Genomic DNA, 26,959 nt, shown 5'->3' with positions numbered 1-26,959 from the left:
CTTGGACTCAGTAAAATACTGGAGTTTTTCTAAATGTGATGGATAAGGTGTGAAACTGGGTGAACCAAACCACAGGAGTATACAAGCAGCATCTACAAGGGGGTCAAAGCCCTTTTAACTTTGTGTCACCTATGTGAAATAAAGTGTGACCTTAGGTGTGATAGAACTACAAAGGAAAGTATTTGTACATATTTTCATAATTAAATCGATATATGAACGTATTTCATTTTTGTATATGTGTACTATAATTTTTTTAGCTGTAGATATAGATTATAAAACAATTTATGAGCATTCGTCTTTTTCTTTGTGAGCATTTGTCAGGGAATCCACTAATTCCAGTGTAACCTAATTTAATCATATGAAAACTAGAAAAAAAAATGCTATGTAGTTTCACTATTACACATTCTTTAAGCAATAAAATTCATGGAACAAAATTTGGCATACAGTCATTTATTGGAATCCATGTAATGGGACATGAAGAAATACAGAGGTTCAGATCTGAAACATGCATTCCAACAGAAAAAAACATTCATGCTTTGTAATTCATTACAGAAACAACAGAAATGTGACGCAGGCAACCCTTTAATTTAGTCTTTGAATGGTGAACATACGGGATGATTCAGGATTCAATATTTAAACACAAATACAACAGGCTTTATATTTGAAGACATCACTTGAAAAAATTTTGGTTGTTTTCGTTTTTCTTTTAGTGTGTACAACAAGTGAAAAAAAAAACTAAAATGTAGTCAGAGGGTTGAAGTAACATATCTCCTGTGAAAACCCACTACCTTTGTTTTCTTGTCTTGTAGAAACACAGTAATGAACATTTGGAACAGAGTTGCTGAAATAGTGCTTTTGGATTACCTTGTTAAAGCTGTAAGGCAGGCACCTTCTAGATGCATCTTAGCAGGTGACAAAAAGAGTCACAAATGCAGGAGTTGCTACAAATATCACCACAGGCAATTAATCACAATGGACCATATCCAACTGTAAGTAAGCCACATTTGTGCAGTACTTCAAACTCTTAGTACAGTAGTAAACAAAAGGCAGACGCTACAGTATTTAAAAAGAATCCTCCGGCAGTACAAAGTTAAGACTGCAGGCAGGACCATCCATATTGAATGTTACAATGAAGAAAAGTGTGCTCAGGTTTCGGTTTGATATAATTTTGTCATGTTAACTGTACAAAACCTGAGCATCAAGAACTCTTGAATAAGGCTCAGGTGATGATCCTTGCATTAAGTTCCCTTTGCAGACTGCATGCTCAACCTTAGATCTGAGACAGACTAGACAGACTAAATCTTGGCTGGTGTTTTTTTTTTCAGGTAAATTCAGTCTGAAAAGCCCGATCCTGCTCCTGATGAACAAATTACAGACCACAGCCCCTTTATCTTTGACTAGCCTTGCTGTTAAGCTTCTGAACTATTGCTGCTGAAGGTGATGCTTCCTTAGAGGTTGAACTGTTGGGATAATTTGCAGTGTGCACAGTTGTTTACAGTGAGTGGTGTAAAAATAACTTGCAATGCATATTTTAACATCACACTAAGAGATAAAAGAGAGACTAAATATTTTTGATAAAACAACTTCATTCATTTCATTTCAACTGTAACTGATCTCATCCCGCTTTACCACAACTGAAATGTTATAGTGTATGTTAATATCCTGCCCACAGCTACTATAGTGACTTCTTCTCCAGGCTATTGATGTAGATTCATGATGTTTTACAGAAAACACTAAACAATAATGCATCTCTCAACTAAGGAAATAGAAGCTACAGTGTTGTCGCTTGTATCGCAGAGAGCATGAAGGCTCTGATCCAGGATCATTGGTCGGGTCATAGTTTCACTGTTTTCATTGTGACAGAAGAGGAGAACTGGTCTCAAATCAGCACCCCTGTTTAAGGATACACTGAACGGATTAAATAGCTGGTTCCTTGTCAGATAAACTTGGAGCCCATTGGGTCAAAAAGCCTCACATGAAAGAAAAAAAAAAAACATCCACACTTGAATGTATAAACAGTCAAACATGCAACACTTTCTGCTTCATTTAAACAAGCAAAACATACTGTAAGACATGCCAATAAAACTATTCATTACCCGTTCAGAAATAATTCTTTGCTTCCTCCTCTCTGGTGCTACAGAGTGCCAGATGCATGGTCAGCTGTTTTGTTTGTTTTTTTTTCACAGTTTCAACATGAACAATGAGGCCATACACTCTGCTCTGTTGCTGAATATTTGGCAGAAATTAGATGCGCTGGCTGTAAATATGTTGAAATGCCCACAGTACTACTCAGCAGTTTGATCTGACTTTTGAAGTGATAAGATACAGTAAAGGAGTAATGCTGCGCAGCTCAAATTGCTGCCAAAAAAAAAACAAAATGATGGGAGAAACAGTCTGTTGACTCCACAAATCTCAGTGAACAGTTTCAAACTCACTTGGAAAAACAAATTTGACTTCAGTAAGTGGATCTTTTACATTAAAGCTTTTTTTTCCCCCCAGAGGCAGCATCATGATATCTTTCCCACCAACACAATGATATTTACGCCTGCAGTATGGATAAGAGGTCCAGCAAAAAGAGCCAGAATTTTCAAATTACCTTTAAGGACTGAAGATGAATACTTTAGATGGTATTTCTTTGTCCAACACCAAATAAGGTCTGACATGAAGTAGTCTGCGACAGATATAAAATGTGGTCATCCTCAGCCAGAATGCATGTAAAAGGAACTCTGTCTAAAGAAAGGCAGGAAAAGAAATACAAATAAAAATGTTAAAAATGCAGAGGTATAAGATGCATGCCATGCATTTGTGACATATTTTGTTGCTTTCTGGGAGGTTCTTTACTCCAGAGCCTCACATGATTTTTTTTTTTTTTTTTTGCTTCTGTTCCTCTCTTTACTTCTGATCTTGAATTTCTCTTTTGACCTCTGCTACATAATGGTGATCTTTTCCATGTGCAACCTCCATGATGGCCAGAGCCTGAAGACAGGAAAAAGAGAAAATGTGTTACAAACCAAACAGACACACTTGCCAGAAGAGGTGATCAAACTGAAGACTGAGCTGGAAATGTGACATAAAAACTACATCTTTTATGTCATATTCCCAGCTCAAAGAAGAAACACACAGTTTCTTTATCTTCATCCCCAACTAACTCGAAGTTCATGTTCAATGGTTGGCTGTACCGCAGACATAGAAATGTTTTTTCACTTGCTTTTTGCCTTTCTATTAACACCAATTATCATCAGTTATACAATTCATTTGAAAAGAAATGGAAAATAATACTTCAGCAGGTATCAGTTTTATATATCTAGACACTGAAATCTGATTTCAATTAGGCCTTTTTTTTCCATGATTGGATGATTGAAATTCAGGTGGTTCTGTAGTTATCAGCCACACTTACTAAAATAAACTCAACTTCTGTGAGGATCAGTTTAAATAAACAACAGTTCTTTATGTGAGCCTCTGAAAACTTAAATAAAAAAGGTATAGATGGACAGGAAAGCTCAGTATTTATGGAGCCAAAATGTGACAGAGGAATTTACTGCAAATGCTTCCAATAAGCTATAACCCACCAGCTGGCTGTTAAACCTGTGGTGCTGCATTTTAACCGCTTGGGCCAGAGTAAAACATGGCTCACGGTACAACTGTGCGATTAATGTATAAGAGTACTAAATTGCCTGCCAGGAATTGCTCATCAGTTTGGTGGGTTTTAGTCTGAGCTGGAATAGTTGTGTGTGCTAGCGTGAGCTATCAAGTTATTTACTATATACTCTGTCATATCACTGTATGGTGATTAAAGGGTCACAGAGCACTAAAAAAGTAGGACCCTGCAAAAGAGAGGGGTGAGGTAGAATGAGTGGGGTACTCTGACCTAAAACAGATCAGTGTGGATACAGGTATGCCTTCATGGAAAAGGAGCTACTGGACTGTTTTTCTGTGATATTTTGACCAAATCATGTCAAGACACTTCATTCAGATCCCAGGAACCTGTAATAGCTTGTGAAAAACAGGCATGTCTTCTTTTTTTTATGGGAATATGAGCATCACATACAAAAACTCACGTAGCAGGACTAACTTTTTTTTTTTGTCTTTTACAGTCACTTATCCTCTGATAAATACTCCATCTTTATTCTTGCTCTGTTTTTAGTTTACAGTTAGTTTGAGTAACAAATCCAATCAATACACCAACAGCCAAGAAAATGCTAAAATCACCTTCTTAAGTGCTTTGACTCCTTGTGCCTTCTTCTCAAGTCCTAAATACAGACGTCCTAGTTTCAGATACATCGATGCCACGTTCAGAGAGAAGGCAGGATAGTGAACACTGTAGAGAGAATCATTTATGCATTTAGTTAGTAGTGACTGAGATTAAGCTAAATATACGATTACTACAATCAGTGAGAAATTTGGGTTTGTTTCAGTGCTGCACAAAATAAATGCCAAAAAAGTGAACGCTAAATAATGAAGGTATAACTGAGTGTTATGTAACACAAGGAAAGTGTGCTCAGCATGATTAAGCTACAATGAACATTATAATACATTTATTATTGGTATGAGAAGGAACAGGGGATTGTAACTAGATGTTTTATTTGTAAATCAGGTTATTAACACATACGTGTTTGATATTATTGCAAGTCGCAGTGACGAAACACAACTAATAGATGAGAAGTCAGAGATAGAACACCGGCAAAAAAAAGAAAAAAAAGAAAAAGATGAACTAGAGCCGCTGATGAAACGTTGTCGATGGACCGTCCAGAAAGAGGAGCGGATGGGTATTAAGAAGTAAATGTCTGCTGTGAATCATTTATGTGTTACAGTATAATGATCTAGCAAATGAGAGGAGAATAGAAAACTCATTCATCCCCCCAGGTGCTGATGAGTCGGTGTAACACCTGGTGGAGATGCAAAGCCACACTTAATAATGATGATGTGTAATTCCCGGAGAGAAACTCTCCCCTTGTTTGCCTTTCTGTGGGCAGATCAGCCCTGTTCCATATCAACTGTCTGCCGACATATCACAAAAAATGTTAAAAGAATCTAGTTGTAGTCCTTTAAATAGTGATTCACAGTCTTTGTCAAATCTCAGTTTGAGACTACGATAAGACTTAAAACTATAAACATTTGTCTTTAGATGTGAGCAGGTTTGAGCTGGTAGTTTTCTAGAGTATTTTGCAAATCTTTTCAAAGTCTTCTGATGTAAGCCCAGCATAAGTCTCAATACAAAACTGGGATGAAGACTCCATGCTGAAGGATACAATTCATGTATTTGTACACTAAAAAATTACAAATCTTTAGATCAAACAGCATCTCTTGTGATTTTATGGTCTCCAAACTTTTTCACACTTGAGGAGAAGTTTTGCAAAAACAAATATTAAATTATGACTGACAGATTAATGGATCACACAGATATCCATTCAGCTTTATCCGATATGACACATCGGTTTTGGGACTGTTAAATAACATTGTTGTGCTACAATTAACTGGATCTAATGTTTCAGCATGACCCCTCTGAAGATAAATTTACCTGTATGGATGAATGATCTTCTCCCCGTAGCTCATAGCACCATCCCAGTCTTGCATGTAGAGACAGACGCCCATGGCTTGATACATCATGTGCAGCATATAGACATTGGTGTCTGCAAAAATAGCTCCCATCTTCTCCAGGCTGAGCTCACACATTTCCAGCAGCTCACTGGGAGGTACAAGACAGTCAAGGAATAATACAGAGAATGCATAAAAGAAAAGGAGGCAGAGAAGTGAAAGCTTGTCACTTATTAAGAGAAAGACAAGATGAGGTTATAATGAGAAGAGGATATTTTTATAGTGTTTGGCTCTCCTGAACTCCTCAATGACATTCCTGGCATAATGGACCATCGACTGAACTTCCCCAGGCTCTGGTGGAGAACTCAGCTTCCTGATCTCCATTTTTTCCTTGTCCTACAAAGACGTAAAGAAAAGGAATAAATAAACATGGTTGCATAACATACACACATTTTCTGTTCAAGAGATTCAAGTTAGAAGACCACAGCAACAGAGACTAATCGTCAAAAATTAATGCAAGTAAAAACATATTTTAAATTTCTCACTGTAAAATTTTATACATGTAACACTGACAGCAGCTTTTGAAAGTAAAACGGTTTAAAAAACAATTTGTCAGACTTCTATTATTTATTTTTGTTGTTGTTTTATTTATTTCCCTCCAAAACAACATACCCTTTAAAGACCACCTATACAGTATATAAAGCACATCCTCCATCATTCTTTCATTGAAACCACCTTCAAAGATTTTCATAGATCAGGGCAGCCAGATAAAATGTGTAATGTGGGCTGAAGAGCCATGGTCTGACAGGTAATATTAAGTTTAACATCACCATGAATAGGATCAAGAGTTTCTTTGTGAACACAAGAAAACCTTACAGAAGGGCCAGCAATCGGGCTTTTTTCCCTTTTTTTTTTTTTTTTTTTTTAAATGGCACAGTGATAATCCCTGACTGAGGTATTCTGAATACACAATTTCATAAAAGTTTGAAGTAAATCATCATCACCTTAGACTTGGTGGTGCACTCTGTGCACTGGCATGTGAAGAAGTAGGAATCTAATAACCTCTCTTTTCGGTCCTCTGTGGGATAGAGCAGGTCTATGTAACTGTTAAAGATCTACAAAGAGACAGAAGAGAAACAAAACAGTTCTTAAAAACATGTACATTTATTGTATGTTTTTATTTATTTTTAATTATTTCTCCAACAGTGTTTGACTTAAAACGTCTGTGTTTATTTACCTCCTCCCCTGGGTTGATCTCTTTAACAGCTCTAACTTCAGCCACTGTGCCTTTATAGGTCACTATGACATTAGGACTACAGCTGTGGTTCATCAGTGCTACACTGGAAGAGGAAAAAATACACATTAAACTAAGTAAGATGGCAAAAGCATAACAATAGGCAGCTTTATGAAGTTGACTGAGCCAACATCCACCCATCCTTGATCCATCAAGCCATCATGGATGGAACAAAGCACAATAATAATAATAATAATAATAATAATAATAATAAGTCTGTGTTGACTCTTCAGTTTCATACATGTAACTTACAAACAGGCTTAATAAACAGGATGTAAATCTCAACAACGTTAACATCAGCTCTGCTGAATCCTGTTTTCATGAACTCTGTAGCTGTAACAGGTAACCTATCCATTACAGTGTGAATATGACACTTTGGATAATCAAATAATTTAAACATCACGTGGCAGCTACGCTTTGCTGTGAAGTCACGTTGCATTTCCAAACTTTAATGCAAACCAATTTTCCATAATTGACCAAAATGTTGTGATAAAACAAAACACTCGGATGAAGATCGTTTTATTTATTAGAGCAGCTAAATATTTTTCATGTTCAGATCTCAGATAACAGGCTGACGTTAACCAAGCCTACAAAAAATACTGGATTCATTTTAAGCCGTAATACGACACAGAAATAACTACAATGACAGCAGAATCAGCTTGTTCAGCTGTCCGCGTTCCTGTGATGGACATGAAGTTCTCGGCTTAACACCGGAGGAAAAGAAATATAAACCAGATAAATAACATCAGCCTGTATAGTTTTTAATAACAGAACACAGTATAAAACTATTGTATTGCAAACATACCCTGAAATTACTTCTGTTGTAACTTGGCGATGTATAGAAAACCAGATCAAAATAAATTAAAGTGACTTTTTTGTGAGGGCGGTGGGTCTGGTTGGGAAACACTGATGTTTTGAATGAAGTTCTTATTTATGTACAGAGCTGTGAGTTTAGTTAGTAAAATTAATATATGAGCATTAAATATAAAATAATTAGCATATCAGGGGCATACAGAGTTCAGCTGTGATGATGGATCAGTTACTTACTCAGGAAAAACAGCTGATCCCAGGTGGGAGAGCTCCTCATCTTCTATGGTAAAACCATTACAGTTTACCTGGACACAAAAGTGGGATAAAGAGGGACGGATGAAGGAAAAGGGGAGGACATAAACAAACAAAGGGGTGACACAGTTAAGGAACAGCAGGGTCGAGTCAAGTGATGAATCACACCGTAATGTGCTTTAAAACCTCCACTGAGGAGGAGGAGGAAATCTGGTGGTGGAGATTAAATGTAGTCCTGTGGTGAGAAGCCAAATAGGTTGTTTCCATTAGTGTAGCATGAAGGGAAAGAGGATGCAGAGGACTGCCAGACAGATCAAATTAAAGAGTTAAGAGCTGCTGACAGGACGTAGTGGGAGTGTGTTGCAGATCCTGGTTGCAATAACACACTCCTGTGTGTATAACTGCCAAGAAGTGGAAAACCACTTGAGATGTGGAGTAGGGGTGAAGGATACCAGTGGATACCAACCATTAACATGCAAACACAATATGCTTACACGTTGCTCATTTAAATGTTTTTTGTATGTATAAGTGTACAATTCAAACAAGCATTTTTTTATAGATCATTTACAGAAAAGTCAACATCTCTGTCAAAATAAGGAGCTCTTACTCCTCAGGTCTGATCAAACAACAGTACCAGAACAAACCTAAGTACACACCCTGGATCCTTCTGAGAGCAAACAACTTTTAATCAGTTGTTTTAAGGCTGGAGTGATTATGACATGTTTGAGTAGGTTAGTGTCACTCTGTAAACCAGCTAGAAACTAGTACATTTTAAAAAGCTTGAAAACTTCTAACTTACTGACAACACGTGTACAACTACTTTGTACTTTTTTATATAGCCTGGATGGTTTCCATGGTGATTTCTATGATTTATGATGCAAAAACACTCGATGTATAACCTTAATCTGATTGTTTTAGGCTGCATTACTGTAGCAACAGAGCACCATCTCATACTTACTGCTTTATATAATGTGAAGAAATTGGGATGCAGCATCTGATTTCTTGACATTTGATAAACTTGGACTGCTGTTGACCTAATACATTTAAACAGCAAAGACCTTTTGAAGCAACAGACATGAATAAAGATATCACTAGGCATGGCCTAAAAGTTAACTCACGTAGTGTCTAGAGTAACTGCAGTCAGGAGTCCTTCAGCCGCTACGCTGTCAACAACTATTAAATGGCAAAAATGTCCAAAAGTGCTCAACTGGATAAAACTGCTCCAGTTTAATGCAAGTTTAAATATTTACTTAATGATATTTTGTATTTAATTATTATTGTTTATTCATCCATCCATCCAGTTTAGAAACTGGACAGATGACTAACCACACCAGGACAACAGAGCGTGTTAGACAAAAGCAACCAGCAAAGAAGATTAAAAGAAACAAGAAAAATTCAGATAAATTACACTGAATACATTCTGTTTGTTTACAAATAAAAATGAAGAGTTCATTGTTCTAATCAAAGCATTGTCCAGTTTTACCTGTGCAAAGAGCTCGGTGAGCACTTGGTCGTTGGGAAGGTCACTGATATGTCTGGAGTAGAAATGATGCAGAGCTGCTATGTCCGTCTGGTTCATCTCCTCTTTCTCACTGTCCATCTTATCCAAATCTGTCAGTGGCAACGAAACACAGGTAGATTTTTTGCTTTTTTAAGAAAACAATGAGGCAAATATGTGAAAGCAAAGGAGACGAAAAAGCAAACTATAAGGAGTAATCACCATTGAACTGAGACAGTAGTAGGGCCTGATTGTAAAAAATCACTTTAAATAATGAATTTCCCTTTAAAAATGATGAACCACCAGGTTAAAGAGATAGCGATTAATATGCTCTTTGGTTTTTGTATACTTTTAAAACTTTTAGACTTTTTGTTTGTATAGCCATTTATATTAATATTTATTAAATTATCTCTGCAAATGTTGTCAGCCATCCTCATCTTTTAAATTTTTTTATTCTTTGCTTGCTTCCTTTTATGTGTTGATTTTGCTCTGTTCTTTGGGTCGGACTCATGTTTAAAAAAATCCTTTAAAAATAAAGCTGAATTTAAACATGAGGCATATGTCACTGAGGACATTATCATTATTTTTTCTTTTCACCTGTCATCACTCCTGTAAATACCACTCACTTAGCTTAACAACAGAACCTTTCACCATTAATATGTTCAAACCACAGCTGAAGGCCACATGTCTTTATCAATCACAACTCGAACCAAGGCAGAGCAGCAGGAGCAAGCAGCAGCTGGCCACTTGGTAGCTTTGAGTGCAAGAAAAACAGGTGTGAGGGTAAACTCTGACAATCCTGTAGTGACATTATTGAGCTCCCAACAGCAGACCAGACTAAACGATAAATCAAACAGACCAGAGAAAACAGCTTCAATGTGTGTTATTTTATCTAGGTAATCACACTTTAGATAGCTGCCTTTAAAGTAAGACAGAAGAACAACAGAAAACAGATTAGCAGAGTTCAGCTTTTTCCTTCTTTAATTCTTAGCTGTAATAAAGGCAATACCCAATCATGTTTCCATGCAATCACAGTCTTAGAGAGACTGCTTAAGGGCAAAGTAGCAGTAGCTGTTAGATGAGGGGAGAGAACATGAAATTACAGCACCCAGAAGCTTGGGATTTAAGTCCCACAGCTCTGCACGCTTGGATTGAATGAAGGAGACAGAACCAGGACTGGAGGCTACAGCACTCGATATTAATAGGCACGCTGCAACTACTGCAGAGGCTTAGCAAAAGTGCACATACACACCATGTAACTAAAAGGGCTTGAATATGTAACTAAACACTGATAAATTCATTCTCACACACACTCACACATTTACTTACGTGATTCAAACTCTTTGAGCAGTAGTAGCCTCTCTGAAGGGGTGCGCTCTGGTGTAGCTCTCTAGAACACCAACACAGTTTAGACATTTTAATTAAAGATAAATATGCTCAAAGCAACAAAAATAGCCTGATTTTGTCTTTTGACAGCATTTATTAATAAGCAGGTATTTTTATATATATTCATTCATTCATTCTCTGAACCGCTTTGTCCATTACGGGTCGCGGGTAGGCTGGAGCCTATCCCAGCATTAACAGGTGAGAGGCAGGGTACACCCTGGACAGGTCACCAGTCCATCGCAGGACAAACACATAGGGGACAAACAACCATTCACACTCACACTCAGGGAGAATTTAGAGTAATCAATTAACCTAACATGCATGTCTTTGGACGGTAGGCTCAGTTTACACTGTGACATTGGTAAATTACAATTTCACACATGCAATAAATTTATAAAGTGTCATAACACAACCCGCGTAAAGCTTTGTAAATTAACCCGATATAAGTACTTATTACCAAGACTCACCTTAGGGTGTTTGAAAGAGAACTTAACAAGTCAAATACAGGTCTAGTTATCTATCTATCCATCCATCCATTTTCTATTCCCCCTTTTTCCAGTGTAGGTTGGAGCTCATCTCAGCTGCTAACAGGCAAGAGGCAGGACACACTTTGGACAGTTCACCAGTTATTTGCATTATAATGATTTCAATTCATAAAAATTTGCCTAGCTAAGGAAATTAATATTATCTAGGGAGATAAGGATAAGAAACTGACCCAATATTTAAACTTGATGAGGCTCAGTTGACACTGTGACATTGGTAAATTACAACTGCACACATGCAATAAATTTATCAAAGTGTCATAACATAACATGTGTAAAGCTTTGTAAATTAACCTGATATAAGTACTTATTACCAAGACTCAGTTCTTTTATTTGAACCTAAGTCTTATTTGAAAAAAGCATCACTGTTACAATCATTAGAGAATTGTCTAATCGGAATTATTTTTCATAATTGTCAATCACCTTCATTCACCTGTACAGCAACAGCTGAGTGAATCAAAACATCAATGCCACATCATTCTGGCATTTGACAGGCAGACAGGCTTTCTACTCTGAGCATGTGTCATCTGCAGCACATGGAAGGAATTTAATCTCACGGCATGAGTCTATTCAACAAGTCTGTATTGCTTAGGGACCGTCCTAATTGAGTAAAAGCAAGTATCAAAGCAGCGACCATGATAAGAGTTGTCTGAAATCTCAAAAATACTAAGAAAATGAGCACCACTGTTTTATTTATCATCTTCTTTAGCAATAAAGGAGATAAATCTATCTCACAATTCGTTACAGCCACAACTTCCAAGGCTATTCAGCTATAAATAACTGTGATCCATGTGGACAGTGAGGGGAGCGTGAGCAGCCTGTGACAGCTACATGTTTCACTTTTGTTCTTTTTTCTTTCCTTTCTGAATATTTCATATCGTAACACACCAATGCTATACGGTCTCTGTATAACACTGTGATAGGATTACATTAGATGAAGAATCTAATGTCCTTTCTGCAGAATATGTATTGGACACATGAAGTTTCAGTGCTGCAGACCTGCATCACAACTTAGTGGAAGTGTGATCAGACTCTCAATGCAATGCAATCATATTTCTCAAAGTCCTTAAAAATGTCTTCTGCCACTTTTCCATAACCTGGTCAACATTTTGTTTTTAGGCCAATAAAAAAGAAAGAGCCAAATAATGTGGGAGAGCTGATATGACAGATTTGGAGCAGAAAGGTGGCAGTCTGCAGCACCAGTATCACTTATCTGAGAAGTCATCTTTGCATCCACTACCCCACCCAATGTACCAAACTTAGAACAAAAGTCGCAGCTGCAGGACCTTCTTGTCAACTTGCTTTTATCAAAGTTTACAAACAAGTGATTTTATTTTAAAGTATAATTTGTGATTTTGTTTGCAGAGTTATAGCTATGACAGTAAAAAATGTTTCTAAAAATGTGCTTTCATAACTGTCCTTTACCATTTAAGTCACAGCTTAGATCACTGATACTCACTTTGGTCCTACGAGGGCCGCAATCCAGCAGGTTTTCCATGTATCCCTGCACCAACACACCTGAGTCAAATAAGGTGGCTCTAACAGCCAATCAGGTTCTACACAATGACTCATTAATTTGACTCAGGTGTGTTGGTGCAGGGATACATGGAAAACCTGCTGGATTGCGGCCCTCGTAGGACCGAAGTGAGTATCAGTGGCTTAGATCATAAACCAGGAAAGATGTGCTCTGTCTTTACTTCAGTTCTATTTATTTCAGCTTTTCTGTTTTAATATAAAATCCCAACCATCTTTCTTCTCCATTTTCCTTCTCTCCATGTTAACCTACCTTACTTTAGGTAAGAATTTGTTTATTCTCTTTCTTGTTACTTTACCTGTTTCATGATGATTCTAGCCACCAGTCTGACCGTCTCTGATGGACACCAGTTTTCCCCATATGCGACCATAGCTACACACTCCAGCTTATGCATGGGCCAGTCACCTCTCTGAACACAAACAGAAGTATGTATTTTACTGCAGGGCAGCAAGCATGTTTTTGACCTCATTACTAAAACTATATAGTCTGTGAGAAGACAGACTGAATCGTCATAGCAACAACAGTAAGCCTGTACACCCTGTCTTCAGATAATACCTGCATGGAGCTCTGAGTATCAGAGTTTGGTCCTCAGTGCTGAAGTTAGTCATGAACCATTAAGTAAATCATAGTTATTATGAATGACAGATTTTTTGATAATTTATTAATACAGAACTATTAGAGTTGATACTTAAAACATATGAGAGAAAAATAGGCTGCAAGTACAGCACAAAAACTTCAGAAAAACAACAGACAAATGAGTTGGACTCAGTCACAATATATTTTTGGGAATAAGAGCAGAAGAGAAAGGGCAAAAAAAAGGGGGGGGGGGGGTGTCTAGCCATTTTAAAACTGTGTATAACTCCTAATATTGCTTAAAAAAAGCTATTTATTGCTAATTCAACTTGTTAATTTAAGAGATGTGCCATGTACACACACACACATGCGCGAGCAAAGAAACCACAATCTCCCCCTGAATCAGCAGGGGAAAAAAAACTTACCTGACAATCAACATTGCAGTAGTACGCCTGCTTACATTTACCACACTTAAAAAGGTCTTCTCTCCTGTAATGACAAGTAATTATTTTACTGTATTTGTGCTGCAGAGGACCTCAGAGACATCTTTACCTGATGATGCAACATTTTTTTGCTTTCTAAGTTTAAATTAAACTTTACATGCAAAGAAATATTCTGGCCACCCATCTTTTTCTAAATAAGACCATATAAAAATCATAATGTTTATATTCATTACAGACAAAAAATTCTCTTCATGTTTCTGTTTTTGTCTAGTTAGTAATGATTTCAGTATGTCTCTCATGCCACTGTAAAATGCAGAGTACTGTTGGGGTTAATCTCTCACTTCTACAGCATTTTGTTTAATTTTTTTTTCTGCAGCCACCTTGTTTAACCCTTAAAATTAACTTGTGTTGTATTCGATTCACCTTAGAGTTGCAAAGTCAGAATCACATAATTTTTCCACAGTCTGAGAAGAAATCTTTAAACTTTATTTAATTCACAACCACACTAATTACAATCAGAACTGTAAAATAAAGTCTTGGGTATTTCTACTCATTTTAAGGGTCTGATTTCGTGGAATAAGGAAAGACATAACTAACAAAGTTTTGGTTAACATAAATATAGTCCCCCCAGTGTGATGAAGATTAAATGCACACATTCACGTCCACCACTAAGAACATGCACCCCTGGCCTTCTCCTCTCTAGTCTCCTCCTCTCTTGGGACACATGGACTTCTATATTTAGCACCCTAACCTTTTAGTGCTGTAATGGCTGCCTGGTTAGGACACATGTATAAAAGTGTGTGGGTGATCACGGCTCTGTATCACGGAGGGATGCTTAGTTTAACTCAGAAGAGTGTTGTAAAGACTGTCAGGATGCATCAGATCTCGGTGGGCAATCCAGATTAACAAACTTTGAAAGACCAGCTTCCTTTGTGTTTCTGACATTTGTATGCCTACACACGCCTACACATGACAGTATTCTGTGAGTGCTGTAGGTTGGCCTTTCTAAACATTTGATAATTTACATGTCTACCGGTGCAAGCTTTGGTGCGTTGATATCACAGACAGCCGTATCTCAGGTGGTGCCTAAAAGGTAGACTGAGTATGCTACTGGTGACTTTGAAAGCAATTTATTAGCTTAATTCAGGGTAAAGGAAAGCAGATATTTTTTGTTTTTGTCTTTAAACCCGCCAATGCTATATTTTCTTGGCTCTGCAGTGGTGCAGCTACAGTGAGGTGCGCTGCCTCACGCATTAACCCATTTAAAGTCTCATCTGCTGTATGAGTCCAGTGGTTTAACAGCTAACCTAGCTCGGCTTTAAGGTTAGCCGCTGTTGATCTGGCCACATCACTCGCTCTTCCCTTCTTTTAAAAGGGAGAATGAGATACCAGCTCGTATCTCGCTGTTGCTTTTCTGTTGTTTCGGAGAGGTGAGGTGCAGGTTACCTGGTGAAGCAGTGTTCACAGTGCGCTCCCCTCTCATTCACTGTCAACACGTAAGAGTAGGCAGGGCAGGCGAACACCAGTTCCCCCACCGCGAAGTGCCTTACCGCCCGCAGGCCCCTGCCTTTGTCCGGGCTCAGAAACCTCTCCGTGCCCTCTATACCTTCGTTCTTCATTGTTTGTTTCGTTCACGGGTTTACGCTTAGACAGAACCGACCGCCACTGGCGTCTGCTGACTCCGCTAATCAGCCTCTATCTGAGCTTTTTCTTCCTCCCCGGCCCCGCGTGTGTCCGCTGTGTCTGATATCGCCCCCTGCTGGACAAGCGGCGGTACTGACTGTTACAGAGACGGAAGGCCCTAACACAGGGGTCTCCAACCATTACAATCCAAAGAGCCATTTTAAGACTCGTTTACAGCGGCAAATGTTACAAGAAATTTAAAAAAAAGACAACTTATCATTTTTGATAAATATCTGCTATAGGAAATTTGTCATTTTTTAAGAACCACGTTTTTATTTCTATTTTTAGGATTTAAAATAAAGAAAAACATTAAACTTTTGCAAAAAGAGAGGATGGACAGACTTTCTTCTATGGGGCATAGATATTTGTTGAAAATGAAGTAACAAAAAAGAAATAAAGCCCATTGTTTCCAACCTAATAACAGGAAAAACATTTTAACATTTTTAACTCCAGAGTATTTCTCATGGGGGCCCTCGCTGGCACCATTGCCTGTTTGGTCTGCAGGATTGTTGCCATGGGGATGCCTGTGGTCTGGGTGGCTGGGTTGAGTATGAGTGTGTGTGTGAGAAAGAGTAGGTGTGGATTTTTAAATGCTGTTTTATATTCTTTTTATTTGAAAATATTGTTTTTGTGTGCATTTTATTATGTAAAGCACTTTCTGCTACTTATGTCTGAAAAGTGTTTTATAAATATGATTTGATTTGATTTAAAAAACTGATTAAAAAAACTTTATTGGTACCTTTAGTGTTATTGTGTTGTGGAAATTCAGTGCAATTATTCAAAGAAAAAAACAGAAAAATTGCTTTAAAAAAAAAGACACTTGCATATTTGTTTTTATAGCTATATATAAAAACACATGAGTTAGTTCTTTAGCATTTTTGGTATTAATAGCCATTGTGAAAGTTCCAGAGAGTCCCAGGTTGCAGACACCTGCCCTAACACATAAAACATAATCCAATGTTTAATATTTATTTTGTTAATTAAAATTATTAATCACAAAGCTGGAGATATACAATACTTTAATCTTTACACATCAGTTAAATGTTAAAGTCAGAAGTTTACACATGAAATTATGCAAAACTTATTTTTAACAACTGTTGGTGCATTGTTAGCAAAACATGTCTTTGTTAGTTAGTTAGGACGTCTACCCATGTCTGACAAAAGTCATCAGCATGCAGTTTGCAGCTACATGACAGGACTGAGAAACCTGCAAAATCTCCTTGGGAGAAATAGCTTCTAGTCTGATAAAATAAAAATGAAACTATATGGTAATGACAACCCCCTGTCATGTTAGGGGGTTAGTGTTCAGGGGCAAGCTGAAGAGCAACATCCTTCCTGAATTACTGTGGGGGTGGGGGGTGCAGATAAATGCTCACAAGACAAATATAAAAAGAGAAGAATGCTCACAAATTGTTTAACACTCTTTATTTTTCTAAAAGAATTTCACTGAATCACTGTGGGGTAGTGTCAATCATATATGGATCTGCTGAACTGACAATAGTCACCAGGCATTCAAACTGGCACTTGTTAGCAAGGACCACAGATTTGTATCACTAGTTTTGTCAGAAAGAACAAACCACAATTCCAGAAAGTTGCTGAGTGAAATGAAATCTTACAAAAGCAGTACCACTATGTACTAACAAAATTAATGCTATTTCCTGTGGATGGAAATATTGTTTAAAGGTGATTGACAAGTGTATTCAATTTAACTCAAAATATTTTTTTTTTCTTTTTGTGTGTGTGTGTTTTTTTAGAATAGTTTAAGTTCTCAACTAAAATCACCTCAGGTTGTTTGAAAGAGAACTTAACAAGTCAAATACAGGTCCAGTTATCTATCTATCCAGTCATTTTCTATTCCCCTTTTTCCAGTGTAGGTTGGAGCCCATCTCAGCTGCTAACAGGCAACAGGCAGGAGACACTTTGGAAAGTTCACCAGTTATTTGCATTATAATGATTCCAATTCATAAAAATTTGCCCAGCAAAGGAAATTAACCTTAGCTTGGGAGACAAGGATGAGAAGAACATGTGTTCTCCTCGCTTTAGGCTGTTGTCATTTTTGAACTGCAAGCATTTAGCTTTGAATTTATTCTGTGTGCAAATGCACTGAAACTGAACTCAAATTTATTTAAGGTTTAAACAGCTTCAGAGGATTTAATCCAAGACCTAATGCAACACCTAATGAGTAAACCTGGCTATACGTTTAGAGGGTGATTTAGGTCTGAATGGGTTAAGAGAAGTCCTAAATATTTAATATAATATTTTTGTGCAAATGCATAGATTGGTGTACTCAAACATCCATCAAAATAATTTACTGGATTAATGTTCAGTTGGGATAATTAAGTTACAAAAAATAGTTTCCTCCAAGATTAAACAAGAACCCAGATAACCAGAAATGTCTTAAAATTAATTTTATTAGTGTAAAGAAGCATCACTTCACACAACCCTACTGTCAAGGGTAGGTCCCGCCCCCCAGCATCAGCATGGCGTGCTCTTTGTATGCTTGTTTTTCCATCTTGCTGGAACACAGACAAATATTTAAAATGACTAATGATAGTACAATATTTCTCCTTTCTGGTTGGTCTTAAACATTAGTGAAACTTGGAGCTGAATGCTTTATTGCATTTGTCCCAAACAAATACTTAAATTTCAAACAAATATTCAGTATTGTTGTGTAAAATTTTAAGCTTGGTTTATCTCTGGGCAAACTGAGCTTAGTAATTACAGAATATTAATGCAAATATCATTAGGTCAAGGCTGAAGTATGTTGCCATGAAAATCATTATTCTCTAAAAGCATAATTTAAACTTATATGTTGCCAAATGCTCTCTTGTGGATTGACACACACCAGCTTGATTGAAGTCAGCCTGCCATCTTCTACATTTTAAGATCCAAATAACTGGAAAGTTCCTTCTTTAAATATTTAGGCCTCACGACAGATGTTAAATCTATGTGCAGCTGCCTCATTATGCTTTTTATGAAAAAGTCAGCCAAAAAAAAATGACTCAGAGATTAACTGAAGCATTTTTAAGGCTCAAAATGACATAAAAACCCCACAGCTGCATAATCTAAGCAAAATTCAACAGAAAACATCAATAAATTTAACATTTAGAGGAAACTTTATAGAGGTGTTTGCACCACTGATCACCAAGGAAAACCAAAAGACTTCACACTGTTTGACTTATATATAAATGCTTTTTATTTAAGTTAATCATTTCTCCTCATTCAAGGTTGAATTTCTGCAGAATCTATAAAACAGAACAGTTAGAAGCGCTGTACAGTCTGACAACAAAACTAGGAACTGCGGCCGAGTACACTGTGTATATATGTACATACTGTACACACAATGATGTAGGTATATACAAAAATATACACTTTTACATGTGTGACCCCTCCAGTCATGTCACCCACCCCACTAATAACTTCACTCATCAAAAACACATTCCTCACACACTATGCCACTAGTTCATGCCCCTCCCTGCTGATTACTGCTGTTATCTGACATTAATGAACCCTTTACAGTGTGTTGCGATATGTGCATGTTCTCTGACACACATACACTGTTACAGGTGCTCAAAGCAAAAGATGGAGACGCTTAAGCAGTCCGGAGTTGGGTGCTTCAGCAGGGATTTTCACATAGCAGAGAGGGCTCTTCTTCTGTTAATCCTAAGAGGGGATGTGAGGGGAGCCGAGAGGGAAAGATGTCCCAATTTTAGAACAAATCATGACCTAACTCTCCCTGAAAAGCTGAGAACAAAAAGTTTCCTCTTCTTTTTAAATAAACCAGTGATTAATTCCTTTTAAAATACAGTAAGAACAAATAAAAAGTCATCCTGACTCAGAGGTGAGGAACCTCCTGTTTACTAACTTGTGTTTAAATTTGGGTAAAAATGCCCATCTACAAGATAACAGATATTACTCTAACGTTTGAAGGAGGGTTTTAATCACTTAAGTGTTTCTAAACACAGTTGGCTCTACCACAGCGAGTGTTCCACAGCTGGTGTTCTTGCTCAAGATTGAAGACATTAAATAAAGAAATTGCATTTTTTTTTAAAAACCCACATTCCCGTTATGTAACTGACACTGGATCAGCAGCTAAGAGCAGTCCTCCCACAATGTTTACATGTTGAACTAAAACTGGAGAAAATAATAAAGATGCGCAACATCTTGCAACTCTAAACGACTTCAAACTTTAGGAATTAAAAACTGCAGATTTTTGCCCCTTTTCACTCTTTTTCATACAGAAAAAATCAAGAGGAACTTTGGCACATTGTGCTAAAGATGTAAACATTTAATCATCCAATCAAAGTGAGGCGCTGGCCTTTGCAATTATTTGGAATATCCTCTGCATAAAACATGAAAAGATCATGAAAAAATTAAACATTAAATGGCAAACATTTAATTTTCACAATAATAAGACTTAATTGAAAAGAAAAGGCTTCACATGACATGTGCACTGTTGTTGCAGAGTAAACTGCTCCGATTATTCAGGTGTGTGTGCAGTTTGATTACAGTCTCCGTTTTTTCCATCTCCATTACCTGCAAGTAGGCTCAGCCCATCAAATACATAAAAAAGGTGAGAAAGAAAGAAATCTGTTACTGTGAGCTGTGCAGCAGAAGTTTCACATAACAAATATTAATCTTTCCTTTCTTGGTCTTTGCTGCCTACAAAAACATGGCAATAGAGGACAGTAAAGACATGAACAAAACATGAATATGTTGCCTTTCTAATTTAAGATATTTATATATTGAAACCTGACTGAGAAGCATCATCACTGCAAGACAAATGAGTATTTCAGTATTATTTCCTTGTGCAGCATTAATCTTGAGTCATCTGCAGATTAAGTTGAAAACTAATTCACCATAAATGTACCATTCCTACAACCAGAGTAAAAACACTCTCTTTACATAAAAAAAACATTTTTAATCAGGATCTGACACTTCTGTCTGCACTGCACCATGTAGTAGGCCATGGGTACAAAATGTGAACCATCAGAAGCACGTCTTCACATTGCTGTTCTGAATTTGTGTGTATTTTAACTTTTCTAGCACAAAGCTTTTGATTTGGAACATGATTTAAAGCAAAAATAAGGGGAAATTATATTTAAATTTAAACTCTAATAATTCTTAAGAAACTAAGACACTTTCATCTGATTTGCACAAATTCTGATTGAAACCCAGATTTGGGGTCTGGTCTCCAAGGCAACAACAAACTTTCCACAGGTCAAGCCTGGTCCTTGGCTGAGAGTACTGTGCCCTGCAGCACAATGCAGCAAGAAGTCACAAGATAGGCGTTTTAAGCAACTGCTTAGTTACAACTGACCTTTTCAACACTCCACTTTCAGAGGAACAGATGAGACAAGGCAAACATCAGATGCAGAAACAAAATGATAGAAAACAAAGAGGCTGAGAAGAAAAATGATCAGACAAGACGGCAAACACAACCAGCTGTTAACTGGTAATTGGCAGCTCAGTGAAAGCTTTAAACAGGAAGCTTTCTAAGTGTGGAAAAAAAGGGAGACCTACTGAGAAAACGCTATTTTTACATTAAAGACTTAAAGTTGGGATTTCTTTGCAGTCTCTCTCAACTCGAAGATGAGTGCTGTGATCATTATGACCCATTTCTGTTGTACAGAAAGGAGATCATTTGTGTTACTGTAGTTGCCTTGAAGGTGCCAAATGATGAGTCTCGGAATTTAATCAAAAGCAATACCATCAAATTTCTCCACCATTACTCACTAAAAACTAACAGTAGAAGATCACAGCATTAAGGATGATGAGATAAGGAAACCAAGAAGAGATTAGCCTTGAAAAAAAAGCACAAAATGTGTCAGATGGCTGTCCAGAGGACCTGTAACCCTATTTTGTAACAAAAAATGAAAAATTGCCATTGTGATGTGCTCTAGAATGAACAAGAAAACTCTTATTTCCACTCTGTAACAGCAAAAACCGGTAAAATGTTGTTCACTGCAGTTTCTAACTGCTGAACAGGTGGTTCATCTAAAAAGCACAATGCAAAACACTTCTGCTGGAGAGCACCTGGGGTGTGCAGGTGATACATGGAGCTTTTTAGTGCTGTCAAGATTTCTTGTTTGCATGATGACTGCACTCTGAACAAGAAAGAGAGAGACCTCTGATGCATCTATTTAAAAAGTGACTTCATTACAGGGTGGCATTCATAGTGCTGAGTTGTTTTGTTTTTTAAACTTTGCCTGTATGTACGGCTGAATTGAAAGATGAGAAATGTTTCTGAGAGACAGAAAATATTGGTTATTGCATGAATGTCACTTTTTTATCTGTTAACAGGCAACAGCTGTTAGTTTAGAATCAAGTATAAATAAAGAGTTTGGGTAGAATTATTTGATGGTAACTCTTAACAATGGCAACACAGACACAAACAAAGGAAATTATTTGTGCTGTGGAAAAGAAAAAGAAGGAGGAGGAAAACCAAAAACAGTCAAATGAAGTGCTCCACAGGGAGCAGTCAGAGAGCAGCACGTACAGTAAAACAGTTTTAATGGCTCTGCTGGTCTTACTGAAACCAAATACATACTTTTAAAATTTGGTTCCAACTTTTGAAAAAGTAAAAAAAAAAAAACAAACAAAAATAAAAAAGACAAGAGATTTTTTTTGTGTTGTATTTTTTTCCCCCAGAGATGTAAAAATGTATAAGTTAAGATGCTGCAGCAGCTAGCGCTACATCCTGAAGACAGTCAAACTTTCAGGATGGGCTTCATGACACTTTGTTTTCAGGAGCCCCACTTCCCAGATGCATAACCCACCCCATGCAAAACCCAAATCCAGACCCTTTAAGACACAAGAAAGGAAGAGAATTATGTAGAAATCAAAAGAAAATACCTCTTTACCTTGTCAGTTCCATAAACCAGAATGAACACGAGAGGAAAAGCTCAAGGAATCAAGTCCATATCCTCCCTTTACCTCAATCACTATTCATACTTCTCCAAAACCCCAACCTGAAGCCTCCACCCGCTGTTACAAGGTTCTTTTAAGAACAGAACAAGCTTCTGCAAGTCTGTGGACTTTTAACCACAAGAAATTAAAAATATGAATATGAAAATAAAATAGTTATGCCAAAAAGTTCAGTTTCACCAGCATTAAAGAACAAAAAGAATTCACTTTGCCTGTGGAACCATCAAAGAAAAACACTGAGGTATGTAGTTTGAAACAAAAGCCTCTTTGTCATCTTTATCCTCATCACGATCATCACCGTCCCCTTCCACTCGGCAAATACAGTCTGTTTGCTCCATAATAGTCTACAAGCCCCTCCCCGAGTGGACTCACTGTTTAAGGGAGGGGCATGAGGGGTGTTCACCTTCCTGGCTGCACCTCTGCGGAGGAAGATCATCAAGTTTGTCATTCTCCTAGAGTCTTTCATAATTTTCTTATGTCTCAGAGTCTTTTTGTGTCTCAATTCAAAATCAAAGTCTTCCTGGGGTCTGCACCACCCACTATGATTGTAAATTGAGGGTGAACTTCCACTGCTGGCTCAGGCTCGGGCTGCAGACCTCCACAGTGAGTCCGCCCATCCTGGCACTGCGGCTGTCCAGGCAGAGGTTGCTGCCCACATGACGCAGCTTGGAGTTGGACTCGATCTGCTCCCATTTCTGGAAGAAAATAAAAAGACATTCTGCAGCAAACTTTCATCTACCAGAGTGAGGCTTATTCTTTTTAAAACGGGCAGAAAAACTAGTCTAGACAGATATTCCTGGTTTGGTTTTACCTGTCTGCTGTCATTCTCTCGACAGCCTTGTAGTTTGATAAGAGATCCAGCTGTTCTCTCCACCACAGTCAGACACAGGTCCATGTGTTTAACCGATTTATCCTTGGTCAGGGCCCATTCCTTTGTAAAAATGGATATGGGCCAAAACATTAGTGCACATACTAAGCTTGGAGATGTTCCGAACAAGACCTGAGCCACTAAAAGAAGTGTCTAGTTCATATTGTTGGTGACCATATCGTGATCAGATTTTTATTTTTATAACATAATGTGACCCCACGGTGCTGAATAGAAGAGTTAATCCATATTTGAATGGCAAATCATAAAAGACTGTTGGCACAAACTAAGCTTCACAAGTTACAGTGAATTTCTCCATTTGACACAAACGTCACACATATAGTTTCAAAGCGTTTTTCCATTATATCTAAAAGGAATTAATTGTATCAGGGGAGTTGACTGGGCTCACTTGAGGATCTGTCTCCTTAATGTACTGAAAACAACATCCACATGAAAAAATGGTGGTGTTAAACCAAACTGAGTCAGTCTCCAGATGGTAAACCTGACGTGCAGCCAGTGGTCTATAACTGCATGACAGCAGTTTTCTGCTCTACAAATGTCATTCTATTTTAGGAAAACAGAATGTGGGTAAAACCAGACAGTGAGATTTATTTATGCACAATTAATGTACAACATTCATATTTACAGTATGTACAAGAAGTTCAAATTCATCTGATGGATGCCAATGCTACAATACTTACTTACAAAACGCCCCATAAAAGAAGAAAAGTTTTCATATTTAGAGTTTTGGGCAAAGCAAAGGTGATTAGTCTGTTTTTGCTCTCATATTTACTATCAATTCTAAATTTCTGAAATACTTTTACATGCACAAATTATAATTGAAACACACTTTCCTTGGACTTCTCCTTGCAGTATTCTTATAATCTTGCATAAGTAAGTTTGCTTAAGTCTACATCATTCTTGAACAACTCAGACTGAGACTCAGAATTAGTTAGATTAAAAAATAATCATACGAGCTGCAGAAAACTTTCTCTGGCTGCAGACTTGATGGGGCTACACTCACATTAATACACTTTTCTCTTCCTAGAAAACATAAGATCACAACTTGCAAGACATCAGACTCCTGTTCCTGGCTGAGCTGTTTTTAGCACATTTATTGTTACATGAACATGTACAACTAATTCAGACAGGGGAAAATGATGATTTAATACCAGAGACAAAAAGGTTAGTCGGAAAATGTGTCTTCGAAAACTGAAAAACCTTCATTTTGGCCTGTGGGGTCCAGTGTTTGGAAAGCTTACTTTCATAGTCTGTCTGTATGATACACATGTGCTGCATTTAAAATGCAATGGCAAATAACTTAAGTGTGTGTCAGTCTTGCATAACTTCTGCATGAAAAGTTTTATTTTATTATTCTTATCTATTAATTATTCTGAAAACATCACATGATCTTTAGCAGCTGAGTCTTTTTTCAATGTCCCCCTGTGCATTCACCACATGTACCACCACCTGCCACCCAGGTGTCTCTGGAGCAAGAGTTCACAGGCTGACCTGCATGTGTTGTCGTAGTAACACTACCTGGTTTCCACCTGCGTTGTGACATTCATAGACGCCCACAACCCCATCAGCAAAATGACCCAGGGTGTCGAGGCAGTTTCCTCCCTGCTGCAGGGCTCCAAAAGCGATGTCCTGGTGATCTGGGACCCTAAACACACAAACACACACATACAAAGTGTTATGTATAAAGTCTATTTACCATTTCTGTTCATATGTTTGATTTTTTTTTATTTTTATTAATTACTAGGACACTGTAAACATTAGGGTGGACAGAAAGAAAGTGACATATAAATAACGCAAACTTCACAATTTCCTTTAATTACAAAAGGAAAATGATGCCTTTTGAAGTCATGTTTCTGGAATCATTCAAAATTAGATGGATAACATTTAGGCATTATTGAACTTAATCATGTAAAAATCAAATTGCACACCTGACAAAAACGTTATGGTGTGTCCCAATAATAACTGCTGGCAATAGTTAGTCATTAATGTAACAGCTTCTCTAGGTATGCAGGAGATGTCAGGCAAACTGTTACTCTTGTCTGAGTTGTGATATATTCACTCTCAATGTAGAAAATTACATGACATATGATACGGTGCATTATATTTTATTCAAGCAGCATCCTCATAGTCTTACCTTAGTTCGGGGTAGACGTTCTCCAGGTACCACTTAAATGGCTTGCAGCCTAATCTCTTCTTCATCTCCAAACGACTCTGGATACTGAGGGACAGATACAGACTGTGGTTTTCAATACATCTATAAAGTCTGATTTATGGTCCTAGATCAAGGAAGAAAGTGGAGGCCCAGGGCACGTCTGAGGCCATGTCCTTTGGGGAAAATAACACTGCACTTACTTTCCATAAGGGACATTTCTCGCCGAGGGGACAGCAGCATAGTAGAAGTTCTTATACTCATCCATCCACACCTCTGCAGCTCTCCTTGTGTTCCTGGTAGAGGAGAAAGAAGAAGAAAAATGAGGTGCCGGGGCAGGTGTGATGGATAACAAACAAAAGAGTGAAAATAAAAGCAGAAGTTGGTGATGAATAGCACGTTGTGGATGGAAGGAATAACAGGACTGTGAAGAGACAAAGTGACAGTAAGACATATGTGGTAGGCTGTACCAGTGCTGCACGGGAAAAGCGCTCAGACTGATTTAACCCATCAAACTGGAGGACAGGCAAGGCTGGATGAAGACAATGAGCACATCCTGCTGCTCATGCATCTCACAGCCATAAGAGGGCAGAGTTCAACTGGTTAAATACCTCTCACTGTCCCAGTTAGTCTTGCTCAATATAGTGGATGCTGATGTTACTTTTTGTTAAAACTCATAATTTAACTGTAATCCTGACTGTCAGTCCTCAGTTAAATAAGTCAAATAAAGGCTCTAATTAATTTACTGTTATCAGTTATGGCCATCTTGTTGCTCTGCTTTATACTATACATAACTTCTATCTCCCAGTTAAAGAGTAACAAACTGGCTTCATAACAGCTGATAGTTACACATTTGGATCAATAACAGAGGACAAAGCAAAATATGGACTTCTATAAGCTTGCTTTCAGCAAGTTATTTCCTCACTTGTTAATGTAATTAACAGTTAACAAGAACGGTTGAAGCCAAGCTGAAACACTGAAAATATAACCAAATTGATGATTCACGCACTTTGTAAGGTTAATATAAAAAAACCCTGCATCTTAAATTATTAAAGACATGTAATTTTCTTTGTTAATTTGCTCATAAGGAAACTAATCTGATTAATGAGGACAGCAATAATCATTTGTTGCAGCCCCAAATGATGACGAAGCAGTGACTGGGATTACGTGGAGAATTTCATGATTCATCAGACACATTCTGCTTCAAACATGAGGCTAACCTGCCCTTGTAAAAGCTCTTAAAGAGTCATTGCATTGACAGATGTTTTGTCCAAACTGCCCAGACTTTTTTTGTCGGGCACATTCAAGAAATAACTGAAAATCTATCAAATTTGTTACTTATTTATAATTCCTACAACTCACAAAGGAAAATCAATTTCTACTGCAGCGAACATTTTTTATTTGCAATTTTAAATGGGCTCTTCAGATAGTTTTTAATCCTCACCTG

At 37.5% G+C, this 26,959-nt stretch overlaps 2 protein-coding genes across 2 annotated transcripts in view; both read right to left on the bottom strand.

Annotated features, from left to right (window-relative positions):
- Positions 1-1,256: 1,256 nt before the first annotated feature.
- On the bottom strand, positions 1,257-15,582 carry smyd2a (SET and MYND domain containing 2a). Its single transcript, XM_041983696.1, has 12 exons — positions 15,314-15,582; positions 13,850-13,913; positions 13,150-13,260; positions 10,719-10,779; positions 9,375-9,502; positions 7,877-7,944; positions 6,773-6,875; positions 6,540-6,650; positions 5,811-5,931; positions 5,519-5,693; positions 4,210-4,318; positions 1,257-2,976 (listed from the first exon to the last, which is right to left on the bottom strand). The coding sequence occupies exons 1-12, from the start codon at positions 15,484-15,486 to the stop codon at positions 2,893-2,895; spliced, it is 1,308 nt and encodes a 435-aa protein (XP_041839630.1). The 5' UTR covers positions 15,487-15,582; the 3' UTR covers positions 1,257-2,892.
- A 3,146-nt stretch (positions 15,583-18,728) lies between these two features.
- Positions 18,729-26,959, bottom strand: part of galnt2 (UDP-N-acetyl-alpha-D-galactosamine:polypeptide N-acetylgalactosaminyltransferase 2) — a 52,575-nt gene continuing 44,344 nt past the window's right edge. The window contains exons 12-16 of the mRNA XM_042000969.1: positions 25,716-25,808; positions 25,498-25,581; positions 24,882-25,008; positions 23,289-23,408; positions 18,729-23,172 (exon numbers count right to left, since the gene is read on the bottom strand). Of these exons, the coding sequence (XP_041856903.1) occupies positions 23,017-23,172; positions 23,289-23,408; positions 24,882-25,008; positions 25,498-25,581; positions 25,716-25,808 (580 nt within the window). The 3' untranslated portion in view covers positions 18,729-23,016. The remainder of the gene's footprint in view (positions 23,173-23,288; positions 23,409-24,881; positions 25,009-25,497; positions 25,582-25,715; positions 25,809-26,959) is intronic.

The sequence above is a fragment of the Melanotaenia boesemani genome, chromosome 1 (assembly GCF_017639745.1).
Source record: "Melanotaenia boesemani isolate fMelBoe1 chromosome 1, fMelBoe1.pri, whole genome shotgun sequence".
Classification (NCBI taxonomy): domain Eukaryota; kingdom Metazoa; phylum Chordata; class Actinopteri; order Atheriniformes; family Melanotaeniidae; genus Melanotaenia; species Melanotaenia boesemani.
This window is presented reverse-complemented; position numbering and strand designations above follow the sequence as displayed.

Coding starts and splice junctions, on each gene's coding strand:
- smyd2a (XM_041983696.1), bottom strand. CDS start 15,486: ATGAAGAACGAAGGTATAGAGGGCACGGAGAGGTTTCTGAGCCCGGAC. Junction 6,651..6,772: donor AGATCAACCCAGGGGAGGAG/GTAAATAAACAC, acceptor GTCTCTTTGTAG/ATCTTTAACAGTTACATAGA. Junction 2,977..4,209: donor GAGTCAAAGCACTTAAGAAG/GTGATTTTAGCA, acceptor TCCTGTCTTCAG/GCTCTGGCCATCATGGAGGT.